Below are 12798 nucleotides of genomic sequence, written 5' to 3'. Positions count from 1 at the left end.
TGGTGTTATTTGGTGGTAAAAAATTGTGATGTTTGTGTCTCTATGTAGTTGGTTATGTTAAAAAGCCTCAAAATCCTAAGTTTAAGGATTAATTTTTATAATGGTGTGTTAGGATTTTGTCTTCGCGTCCAGATTTTCGTCTTTTATTGGACTACACGTGACGCCTCCTGATTGATTTCCGGTATCTTAGAAATTTGCTCTCCTATAGCATAGGCATGTAAGATTTATTGTTGTTATATTTACTAGGTTAAGTTATCGTACTATAATCCTTATCGTACAAAAACGACACGAATCACGCTTTGGTCAAGAACAAAACGCTCAAAGCCAAAAACACAAATAAAAAAAAAAACGTTCAATTGAATTCTAAACCATAATACGCTCAAGGATAAGGAAAAACCAATTATGCTCAGGTCAAAAATTGATTCAACTGAAGATGTGTTTGTTTGGATGAATTGATGATTAATTTGTCAATTTTGAAGTTTAATTGATCAATTGCTAAAACAATTGCTTAAAACAAACCTATGAACAAAGGGTACATAGCTGCGTTTTTCCTTGCCGAACACTCGCTGTCGATGCCGGTGATGGTGACGAGGGAGTGTTGATGCCAGCGATTGGTGGAGATGGATTGGCGGAGGAGATCGATGGTGATGGAGGAGCGTTTGATTTAGGGGTTTCGTGTTCTTTTAAAATCAGTGGAGTTGGATGTCGCGTACGTTATTGTATGATAATAATTATTGTATTCTATCTTTTATCATATTTACTATAGTTGTAATATATGATCTAATTATGTTTATATAATCTTTTATTTTATTTTAAATATTTTATGGAAACGTATCTTTATACAATTAAAAAAGAGTTAAATTCAATCTGTTCAAGCATAAAAGTATCGCTTGTTTATTTGAATTCAATCCGTTCGCTTTCAAACCAAACCAGATACGAGCAAATCTACGTGAAAATCCCTAGTTAGAGTTTCTTTATATGTATTTCGGGCATTTGGGCCGTGTGTTACACACTGTGGCCCGTGAATTATAAGGCCCAATGGCTCATTATTTATTGGCTTTGTGTGTTTAGGGTTCACACCAGTTACATTTACAACAACAGATCGCCGTCTTCGATCCATCCATTCACAGGTTCGTGTTGTTTTCCTACTTTAGAAAATAGTATGTGTTGCTCAACATTACATGATTCTTGATGATCGGAGTTTTTTTTCTTGTTATTATGCTAGCCAATGATCCTCAAATTAAAGGTTATTATAATTTGCTTGTTTCAGTAGTTTGATGGTTTGAATACTATTACGAAAGATCTGACCATCTAGTAGTCGGTGTATTATTTGATGTCAAATTTGAAGTTTTTAATATATGAATCATACCACACATCATCCAATACTAGAAGACTAAGACCTGACAATTTCTCACGCAGACAGTCTCTAAGTTGTTTTTTGATGAAAGAACAAGTTTGAGAACTTTTGGCGTGGGAAATTATCTGGTCATATACTTTTAGTGTTGGATCTTGTTTGGTATTATTTTAAAAAAATTAAAAGCTTTGAATTTATATCAAAAGATCAACGCTGATACTAAAATCATTCAAGACTACTTCTACAAGTGACAAGAATCTTGTTGATGAGGTAACATTAATAAAAATGAATATTATATGAGCTAGGCTCTTGTAAATGTTGTAAGAAACACCTGCTTACTCTCTGCATATGGCATTTAATTAGATGGGAAAAATGAGACCGTCTGGAAACTGAGCCCGGTGATTTGCTTATTTGTTTGCGGTCAAGAACAGAGTGAAGTTGAGAAGTTAAGTGCAGTTGGGTGAAGATGATGTATTTTGAGTGTTTACATATGTTTGAATACTACAGTTATGTTTGTAGTTTTGGATTAGTATGATGTATTTTGAGCGTTTACATATGTTTGAATACTACAGTTATGTTTGTAGTTTTAGATTAGTAGATTGTGCACTATGAAATTGATGTATAAAGGTGTTATTTGTAGCAAAAAAAATTGTGATGTTTGTGTCTATAATCTATATATTGTTTGGTTATGTTTTAAAGCCTCGATCATAAGAATAAGATCGTAAGAATAAGAAGTGTTGGAAAAAAGGTTTATAACCAAGAATTCTAACAAATATAAATGTCGAAGAATAGAATATCACAGTATCAAAAGTTGTTTTGATTAACTTTGAACAGTTTTGTTTACATACAAGTGTGGCATAAGAACCCTCAAGGTTTGAAAGGTGCAGCGTCTATGGCAGTTGCTTTATCCATCTGTTGAAAATGGTCATCAGTTTTTTTATCATTTGAAATTGATCTGTTTATAGGAACATATAATGTTCAGCAACAACTGCATGATCAGTAGTAACTATGGTAACAGCAGCAAGACGATCAACACCTAGGCTATCAGCAACAATCAGCCTCTAAACAATAACATCATGATAAAGTTCCTCTTGACAATGACCGGAATTTGATGCCAATTGACACTCTTTCACAAGACATTGGGTTGTTTCAACTAAACGTTGTCAAGGTTCGATAGCTATAAAAATAACACAATAAAATATTAATTGATTGTGTCTAAATATGTGAATAAATGTCAAATATATGGTCAACTCAGTTTACTTACTATAATTATGTAAATCCAAGACATTAATGATGGATGCCTAGCACTTAGGCAAAAAAGGATCTCCAGTAACATTACAGGCACAATTATTCTTCCCCAAAACATGTATTGTGACAACTTCAAGAATGCATTCAAGACTTAAGCTATAAGATATGCGTCACACTTATACCGACTTAAGCTATAAGATATGCGTCACACTTATACTCTGGGAGAAATCAACACGAATATGTAACCGCTAGTCGATTTAACAAGACTAAGAAATGGTATTAACGAACACATAAAGATGGCAATGGCAAGGTTAGCGAGAGTAATACACACTCAATAATCATGTTTATTACATGTAAGCCACAAAAGTCTATACATTAACATAATCTATAGTCTATTTGACTACTTGTGTTGGTAAACTTGAAAAGAACAAAAAGCAAAAAAGAATATTGCTATTATACTAATTCACTTATCTCACCTTCACCACATAATCCAACATCTACAACCAAATGTGTCTTCTTTGACTCCAAAACCCTGCAACAATTTCTCCTAGGTGACTGCAAAAAATAAAAATAAAAATAATCATTAAATAATATTTGTGACTATAACACGCTTTTAAGTGAATCAAAGAACATATAATTAAAACATATTGTACTTACCCTATCCCATAATTGTGGATCCGGTCTTTTATACACATAAACTTTATCAAGACTTGAAGGATCAACCATTTTCCACTTGCAAGTGGGATGATCCACCCGATGACGTGCGTATTCGCTAACCGTCACACTCGTTGTTGAGTTTAACCTTACCCCGGTCATGTAAAACACAAAAGGTTTTTGACACGGGTTTCGGGCAACAGGCCGTGTGTTGAATGCATACGCCTTGTAATCCGCTCTTCGGTACCAATTCAAGAAAGTTCTTGATGGCATTTCCACTTCACGGGGTGATAATATTCCTCTAAAAACTTGGATTGCAAACCCCCATGAAACTGAAACGGTCCAACCCTTTGAGGAGTCGTAACATATTGATTGTTGTATGAGCCCGGCCGAGTCAAGTTTCATGGGTATCATTAGTCTTTGCAGGGCTCCAACCCGTGTCACGTCTGGAAATATGGGCTCGACCACATCCAAGTGGTGCAATGAGACGAGTGGTGCTATGGGGTGTGCTGCAAGTAGCCCGAATAAGTTACCGTACACATCATACTGAAACCCAACAACAATAGTAGAAGTTAATACTTTAGGATTATGTGTGTTACCATGTGCAACGACTGTTGATTTAAAATGTAAATAACATGTATAATTCTAAAAAATAAATGAAAAAAGAATCAAGGCTTTTCCCACCACAAAACATTTTAAAAAGAGAGAACTAGTCAAATATTATTGATGTACAAAACTACAAATAATAATATTGTCTACCCCTACCTACCATGGACCTTAGCTAAGCTTATGGTCCTACAAAACATTTTAAACCGTCGGAATCGTCTAAACCAAAGGAAGTCTGTCGGTTTGAGCGATCAACATTTCGGATTTGATTATTTGACGATTAAACAGTCCAGCAAAATAGTTTAAAACTTAGAAACAGCCGTCTAATCCTCTTATATGTTGTTTTGCATATTTGGAATTTATTGTAAATATATGTATATGTACTACATTTATTAGTTACTAACATTTTCATTTTCTAAATATTTTAATAGAAACTCATGGTTATGACAAAACATGTTTAGACTGTCACAACTCGCTAGTCTGACTATAAACCCTAAACTCTAGACCCTAAACCAACTTAGAATTCACATCAAAACCAACCGAGCCACAGCAATGTGATGTGTTCACCAAGTAAACCCCTTCTTAATCACTAAATACAAGCATACAAGCATGACTTATTGACTTACAAGCTGCAATCTAACAAATAATCAAAAATTAAACATGTTAACAACATTCTAGATATACTGTTTCTAGAACACATGTACAAGTGTGCAACTAAACTAGCACAGTGTACAACCTATTCATAGTTTAACACTTTTACCTTTTTTTAACGACGCTCACAAGGTTTTAACCGCAGTTTTACTAGCCTGGTGAAATCTAACTTCTTTAGTAAGCGGCACACCGATCTCCGCCATACACGCCTGCATCCGATCATCCGACTCACAAAGTCCCGGGTACCTCTGAATACACCTGAAGAGGTAGGTCACAGCAGAGCCCAGTTGGACCCGCAAGACTCACCTTGAAGAGGGACGTCTGCGCAAAGACCAACTGGTTCCGCAGGACCCACCATGCTTAGAGAGATGAAGACCTTACGCGCAGTACGCCAGCTGTTCCCGCAGGAAAAGCCTTCCAATGGTGAAGTACCCCGCCTGTTCCCGCAGCTGCGGATACAAGCCATCAGGGAAGGCTACCCGCACTAATAGTAAGGCTACACGCACAAGGCACTAACTCTCAATAATTCAGTAATCACCTGAAGAAGGAATGAGCAAGGCGGGAATACTCCCGCCCAAATGAGCCAGTCCGTACGCTTCTGGAGGATCTTTTGTACTATACCTGCCAAGGTATGGACAAAATAGACAAGATCTGACCAAAGCAGCCCATGAACCAATCACAGGGTGACAGCTCACTGACAACAGTATGACGAGGAGCACGCTCTAGTACAAAATGTCACTATCAGCCGCTGCCTACTCACCAACCCTTGTCGTGGCACGTACATAGTCTGCAGTTGGTGGAAAGGAATAGTACACAGCCGGCCATGTCACTATCAGCCGCTGCCTACCCACCAACCACCAGCATGGCACGTGCGTAGCCCAAAGTTGGTAGAAAAGGAATATTATACAGCTGGCTGTATCTGCTTGGAAACCTACCTTCGGCTATAAATACTCCAACACCTTGGAACGGTATCATATACTATCTTATACCATCACATATCTTATCTGCTCTAGCTATTTCTCTTAATATACATTTATATTCAGAGCAATCTAGTCTGATTTTCACGCCGGAGGGTGGTCACAAGGAGGTACCCCCCCCCAGTGACGAGCTCACGGTGTCTGTTTTGCAGGTCATCAGAAGAATAACCATCTTTGCCGGACCTAACCCTCGTGGGAAACATCTACTTGACCCTAAAATTATCCGTAATCTGCCGGGGTCACTTAGTGTTTCTTCATTGGCGTCATCCGTGCATAAAAGCTAGAACTAATTTTCTCAGTTTTTTCAAAACCTCTGGAAAGATGGTTAAGGTTACTCCGACGCCAAGGCCATCAGAGTGACCAAGAAACTCCGGTAACCACAACCCCAGCTACTGGGGGGAACACCGGCGAGTACACAATTTTTACGAACACTACCCCAGTTACCCAAGCCGGGGCAAGTGCAGTAAATAATCCTCCCCTGGGATTCACCGATACCCAGTTGGAGAGACAACAGACGAGGCTCCCCCGCCAAACACTTGATCAAGTTAAAGCGTGGGCGGAAGCACGTCAGAAGGAATTCCAAGCTGAGTTGGATGAACGCTTACGTTCACTCCAACAGGCTGACGAATTCAGAAGCACTCGACAACAGCTCAACATGAGTAATGAGTGCGAGTATGATAAAGATTGGGAAGAATCTGACAGTGACGCAAACCCGCGCCATAGGGCGAAAGGGAAGCGTAAACAAGCAGATTTCCACAGAAGAAATTTTGGAGAAACCTTTAAACCAAAAAACGCGGGTGGAAACACACGTGACTTCTCTAAAACCTTCAGACCAACTGTTGCAAATGCGGGAACGTCCGAATTTGCAAGGGACATTGCGGAAGCAATTGCCCCGAAAAGTGCCAAACAAATGTCCAACATAGGCACATATGATGATATATCTGACCCAGACGATCATTTGAACAGATTCATAGCGGGGGCAACCGTCAGCAATTGGACGGAACCCACGTGGTGTTACATGTTCCAAATGACGCTTGTTGGGGCAGCCAGAGCGTGGTTCGACCGTCTACCGGTCCATCACATCTACGATTGGGCAGACTTCCAGCAGAAGTTCAGCCAACACTTCAGTCAACAAAGAAAGTATACTGAAGAGCAATGGACGATCCTCAACTGCATCCGAGAGGATGATGAGTCTTTACTAAACTTCATCACGCGCTTCAATTCAAAGAAGCTAAGTCTCGGCACTATTAGCGAAGATCTTGTTCGCGCTGCTTTCATTCAGGGCGCGGAAGACCCAGAGCTCATCCGCACCTTAACGGGTAAAGATGGCATGCCATCCACGTGGGATGCCATCATGACAGCAGCTAAACGCTTCGCGAAAACGGAAAAGCAACTGGGTAGAGATCTTCCCCAGAGCACAAACCTCTACACTCAAAAAACAAGAGAAAACAACGTCCTTACCGCCTGACAAAACAAAAAGAGGAAGCTTGGTATTTGGCAGTCAAGGGTAAACTTTGACACCTCATCCGGCTCGCACCCTCGGTTAGGCGGAAGGGATAACATGCAGTCATCGAACCGGAACTCCAGATGGACGCCACTCACCAAAAGCGTCACCGAAATATTTGCCACCGAGAGGCTCCCATGGCCAAAGGCTCCAATAATCCGACAGCGTCACAACGCTGATCAGAGCAAATCCTGTGACTTCCACAGGACAAAAGGCCATACCACGGAGGAATGCGTATCCTTGAAGGACGTCGTCGAAGCATTCGTCAGAAATGGGACTCACTCACCTCGTGGCGTAATGGACGCTAAGCAGGCTAATGCGTGTAGAACCCCAGTTGGGGAAAACACGGATAAAACTGCAGCTTCAATGTTGGAGAATACATAATGCGTAAACAACGAGATTCCGAACCAGGTGCATATCGGCTCGAAAGGCTCGATGACACCCCCATCCCAAGAACATGGAAGGGAGCTCAATTACACAGGCTGCATGTAGATCAATTCCAAACTTGTAAAGAAAAGGCCTAGAGCCACTTCTAATGGAAATGATTCTCCTTATCACATTGACGCTGATGGTCTTACATTTATACTTATGATCTGACCACACTGATATGCCGGTATTCACCGCATAAATAAGTGGGGAAGTCGTTGCGTATGGAAGGCGACAAAACCCGCATAAACACAAAACGGCAAAAATTTCTAAGGAAAAGATGAGGAAAACCTTCACGCACGTCAGTTATAGGTGAAGATTGGTCATCCCACTAAATGAAAGTGACGGTCCTACCCGCACAATCATGATAGAGGAAACTGAACATTAACCTATTGACAACCACGCGTCGAAAGGTTAACTTATTCAAAACACTGATATGCCGGTATTCACCGCATAAATAAGTGGGGAAGTAAGTCGTTGCATGTGGAAGGCGGCAAAACCCGCATAAACACAAGAAACGGCAAAAATTTCTAAGGAAAAGATGAGGAAAACCTTCACGCAGGTCAGTTATAGGTAAAGTTTGGTCATCCCACTAAATGAAAGTGACGGTCCTACCCGCACAATCATGATAGAGGAAACTGAACATCAACTTATTGACAACGCGCGTCGAAAGGTTAACTTATTTAAAACACTTAGAAAATTTCTAAGGAAAAGATGAGGAAAACCTTCACGCAGGTCAGATATATGTAAAGTTTAGCCATCCTACTAAGTGAAAGTGACGGTCTTACCCGCACAATCACGAAAGAGAGCAAAACTTTAACCTATCATCTGCCACGTTGAAAGGTTAACTTATCCAAACTAAAGAAATTGCTAAGTTAAACGAAAATATGCGTGAAACAAAGATTCAAAAATAAGAGGGAATATACCCCCTTACCTTGGTAACCAAGAAACCGTAAGACAAGTGTGGGTACAGTGTCAAGGCAAAACCCTTCACATACTTAGCACCTGCAGGGAATTGAAGCCAAGAATACCTTGGTAACCAAGAAACCGTAAGACAAGTGCGGGTACAGTGTCAAGGCGAAACCCTTCACATACTTAGCACCTGCAGGGAATTGAAGCCAAGAATACCTTGGAAGTCAAGTAACTATAAGACGAGTGCGGGTACAGTGTCAAGGCGAAACCTTTCACATACTTAGCACTTGCAGGGAATTAAAACCAAGAAGGATCTTCTGGGCCATGCTTGTGGAAAGGGAAATAACATCCCCGCATAGTGGGAACGTTGAGAACTAGATTGTTTGAAGCTCCAAGATGGAATTGGTTGTTTAACATAATTGATCACTATGTCTAAAACTACCAAAACCTCGTGGAGAATCTACACAAGTGAAACTCAACGCTCCTGACTTGCGAGGAAGTTACACACCTACCCGCATCATACCCAAAGATCAAGCAGAAAAGTCGGGAATTTCTGCACGTGACATTAGGGAAACCGCGGGAAGAATCCCCACGGAAAACCTTAAAACTAAAAACCCTTTTCAAAACCCCTTGCTTAAGTCCAAAAGTTCACCTCACTTATTAACAATTCATGAGAAGAACATTGGACTGGGTGGACTTGAAGAGGTAGGTCCCAGCAGAGCCCAGTTGGACCCGCAAGACTCACCTTGAAGAGGGACGTCTGCGCAAAGACCAACTGGTTCCGCAGGACCCACCATGCTCAGAGAGATGAAGACCTTACGCGCAGTACGCCAGCTGTTCCCGCAGGAAAAGCCTCCCAATGGTGAAGTACCCCGCCTGTTCCCGCAGCTGCGGATACAAGCCATCAGGGAAGGCTACCCGCACTAATAGTAAGGCTACACGCACAAGGCACTAACTCTCAATAATTCAGTAGTCACCTGAAGAAGGAATGAGCAAGGCGGGAATACTCCCGCCCAAATGAGCCAGTCCGTACGTTTCTGGAGGATCTTTTGTACTATACCTGCCAAGGTATGGACAAAATAGACAAGATCTGACCAAAGCAGCCCATGAACCAATCACAGGGTGACAGCTCACTGACAACAGTACGACGAGGAGCACGCTCTAATACAAAATGTCACTATCAGCCGCTGCCTACTCACCAACCCTTGTCGTGGCACGTAGATAGCCTGCAGTTGGTGGAAAAGGAATATTACACAGCCGGCCATGTCACTATCAGCCGCTGCCTACCCACCAACCACCAGCATGGCACGTGCGTAGCCCAAAGTTGGTAGAAAAGGAATATTATACAGCTGGCTGTACCTGCTTGGAAACCTACCTTCGACTATAAATACTCCAACACCTTGGAACGGTATCATATACTATCTTATACCATCACATATCTTATCTGCTCTAGCTATTTCTCTTAATATACATTTATATTCAGAGCAATCTAGTCTGATTCTCACGCTGGAGGGTGGTCACAAGGAGGTACCCCCCCCCCTTCTCAGTGACGAGCTCACGGTGTCTGTTTTGCAGGTCATCAGAAGAATAACCATCTTTGCCGGACCTAACCCTCGTGGGAAACATCTACTTGACCCTAAGATTATCCGTAATCTGCCGGAGTCACTTAGTGTTTCTTCAACACCTATCCTGCATCTTCTCCAACGCCACCGCCAACGGATAACTAATCGCAAACCCACCACCGCCATACGCCATACCGTAACTAAAAAATATATTCTGCAAATGACTCTCAGACAAACTCCCAATATAATAAAACTGATTATGATCATACTTATTCAAAACCCTAATCAAATTATCCGTAACAAACACGGTATCATCATCCCCCATCACAAACCACCTCACATTATCCATCCCCAATCGCACCGTCTCCGATACTATCCGCGATATCCGTATCGCGGACCGGTGCCCCTGTTTGTTCTTATAAGCAAAATGCTCAGTCTCGCCGGAAATTTTCACCGGCGGTAAATCATCGCCGGAATAATTACCCACCGGATTATCCAACCACACAATACCCCTCATTTTTAAACCCTTATTCCACCATAATATAATGTATTCCTTCCGCTTATCCCAAAGCTTAGCTGAAGCTGCAATTCCGAATATTATATGTTTAAGCTCTGTTTTCTCCGGCGAATGGGTTTTTGATAAAATTGAGACGTTTTGGATAGAATTGTGAACTGGGTTTATGAAATTGTGTTGTTCACAGGGTGAATTTGAAGTGTTAAGAAGATTGAGAGTGCAGATTAAGTAGGTTGCGGAAACGAAGATGCTGAGATACAGAGTAAATTTCCGGTAGCCGGGTTTGACCCGGTTTGAGAAAATGGGTTGTGGCAGGTTGGGTCTCATTTGATCCCAAATGAGTTTGTCTGAATTGGGTTGGATTAGTTTCATAGTGAGTGTGAATTGAGGTCAGATGTATGAGATCTGACTAAATCAAGAAAATTTAATTGGGGATTTAGGGCAGAAGCATGCAATGGTGCCAGCTTGCAGACACCCATGAATTAAGGTGAACATATATCACTGTCATAGTATCACTATCATCTGTATCTGTATGTATATGTGTGTATGTGTGTTGGTATGAAACTGTATGTGCCGCCGTAGAAGTACACACAGAAAAAGGGTTAACATTTAACTATTTTAGACTATTAATATAAATTTTATTAGGGAATAAGTTACAGGGACATGTTAAATGTTTGTTTAAGAGCATTCTCATTTAACCCCTTATTTTATGTGAGGGAGTGGTTTTATAATTTGGAGAGTGATTCAAGTGTTGTGAATGAAGAGTTTTTATATTTTAGAAAAATAGTGATTTTTCTGTATATATGAAAAGTTACTGTTCATTCCTTATATTTTTTTAATATATTTTGAAAGTAGTTGTGAGTGAATGAAAGAGAAAAAGTAATGATAAAATGTATAAAAACTATTATTTAATTGAAATAGAGAGAGAAATGTAGTAAGTTTTAGTGTAATTTTTGGTTTAAAGACAAGGGATGGGATGAGAATGCTCTAATGGGATGGTTTGACTGATTTTAATGATGTGGTTGTATAAAAAATTTAAAACTATTTTATTTTTCTTTTTTTAACGTTTAAATTGTCTATCTATTTCGTACGGGAAGACCCTATGACAAAAGGTCACCGCCAGTTGGCCTAATCCAGTCGTATAGAGCCTTTAAGCGCCTTCAAATTATCTACAGTTTTTTGAAAAACCCACATGCCTGATCGTAAAATGTGGTATGAGAGTCTAATCATTATTAAATAAAGCGTTTCAAGTTTTTTATGTGTATACTTGTATATAGACTAAAAAATCATTCATAAAATGAGAAAACGAAAATGTTTTGTTTTCAAGATTTTGGTTTCCGTTTGCTTTGAGCCCAAAACCAACATATAACATACCTATAATCCCTACCTTTATGACAGTGATGAATCAACCGTTAAGCAAGCACAACATTAATATAGAGAAATGTGATGCGGTGCTAGTGGTTTCGACGATTATGTGTTGGATGATTTAGAAAACAAAAAATGAAATTAAAATTACTTTATTTTTATAGGACAAAAAAAGGAGCAAACGGTCTTCATTGGAGTGAGAGAAATGATGCAAATTTAACTTTGTTAATTTTTCTTTATAGAGTATCTTTGTTGTTGCCCGTTACGAGTCACCGTATTTTCTTTTATTTTACTCGGTAATTGTTGGGATTGTTGTTCATTGAGTTTCTCATTTTTCATTTTTTTTAATAAGTGGCTTTTAAAAAGAAATTGTGCCCACTCGTGCCATGCTTCCATCCGCTAGTTCTTGTATTGAGTGAAAGCATTTTCACTTTTGTGTCCAAAAATGTCACGTGTGGATGTTATCGGGTAATGGTATGTCAATGTAAAGTTAACTTTGAAGGAGTGAGGTTGAGGTGGGGAAGGTGTCGGCGGTGCTCAGTGGGTGGATAAATAGTGTCGGTGGTGAGCATGTAAGAGGGGCAGGGGATTGTCTGTTCTTAGGGAGTTAGGGGCTCGGGGTGGTTGTTTTCCATCACACCCAACATCTAGTGGGGGTGTGTCACTTTATCCTATTATTTTCCATCACTAGTGATAAAATTTTAGGTGTTGTTTGTCTTTTAAGACAAAAACTGTCTGCAATCTGATTTCATCTGATTTAATGTCTGCAACTGAAGATGTGGTCTGAAGGTCTGCAATCTAAAAATATAATATTGTTAGTTTTATAAACTGGATATCGTCTGTATAAGCTGAAAATTAATTACATATCATATATATTATAGTACATAGAAATAATTTAACGTTTGTAGACTGCTAAAATAATTGGTGGTGATGTACTAACTATGGAAGTGGGTGGTGGTAGACGATTGTGGTAGGCGGTGAACGGTGGGTGTTGGTGATGGAAGGTTGTGGTGGGTGGTGGACGG

The 12798-nt window shown here is 40.1% G+C and overlaps 1 protein-coding gene across 1 annotated transcript; it reads right to left on the bottom strand.

Annotated features, from left to right (window-relative positions):
• Positions 1 to 2841: 2841 nt before the first annotated feature.
• LOC143537365 (uncharacterized) lies at positions 2842 to 11015 on the bottom strand. Its single transcript, XM_077031149.1, has 4 exons — positions 10017 to 11015; positions 4669 to 4771; positions 3260 to 3802; positions 2842 to 3157 (listed from the first exon to the last, which is right to left on the bottom strand). Exons 1-4 carry the CDS (start codon positions 10778 to 10780, stop codon positions 3056 to 3058), a joined length of 1512 nt encoding a protein of 503 aa, XP_076887264.1. The 5' UTR covers positions 10781 to 11015; the 3' UTR covers positions 2842 to 3055.
• Between the last annotated feature and the right edge of the window lie 1783 nt (positions 11016 to 12798).

This window comes from Bidens hawaiensis, unplaced genomic scaffold, assembly GCF_021521415.1.
Source record: "Bidens hawaiensis isolate Kalapana, Puna unplaced genomic scaffold, B.hawaiensis_p1.1 tig00011186_1, whole genome shotgun sequence".
In the NCBI taxonomy this organism is placed as follows: Eukaryota; Viridiplantae; Streptophyta; class Magnoliopsida; order Asterales; family Asteraceae; genus Bidens; species Bidens hawaiensis.
This window is presented reverse-complemented; position numbering and strand designations above follow the sequence as displayed.

Bases quoted from the DNA above. Each gene is read 5' to 3' on its own strand.
- LOC143537365 (XM_077031149.1), bottom strand. From the start codon at position 10,780: ATGAAACTAATCCAACCCAATTCAGACAAACTCATTTGGGATCAAATG. The intron at 4,772-10,016 runs GTGTTGAAGAAA...CTACCTCTTCAG, and splicing joins TTGGAGAAGATGCAGGATAG to GTGTATTCAGAGGTACCCGG. The intron at 3,158-3,259 runs GTAAGTACAATA...TATTTTTTGCAG, and splicing joins ATCCACAATTATGGGATAGG to TCACCTAGGAGAAATTGTTG.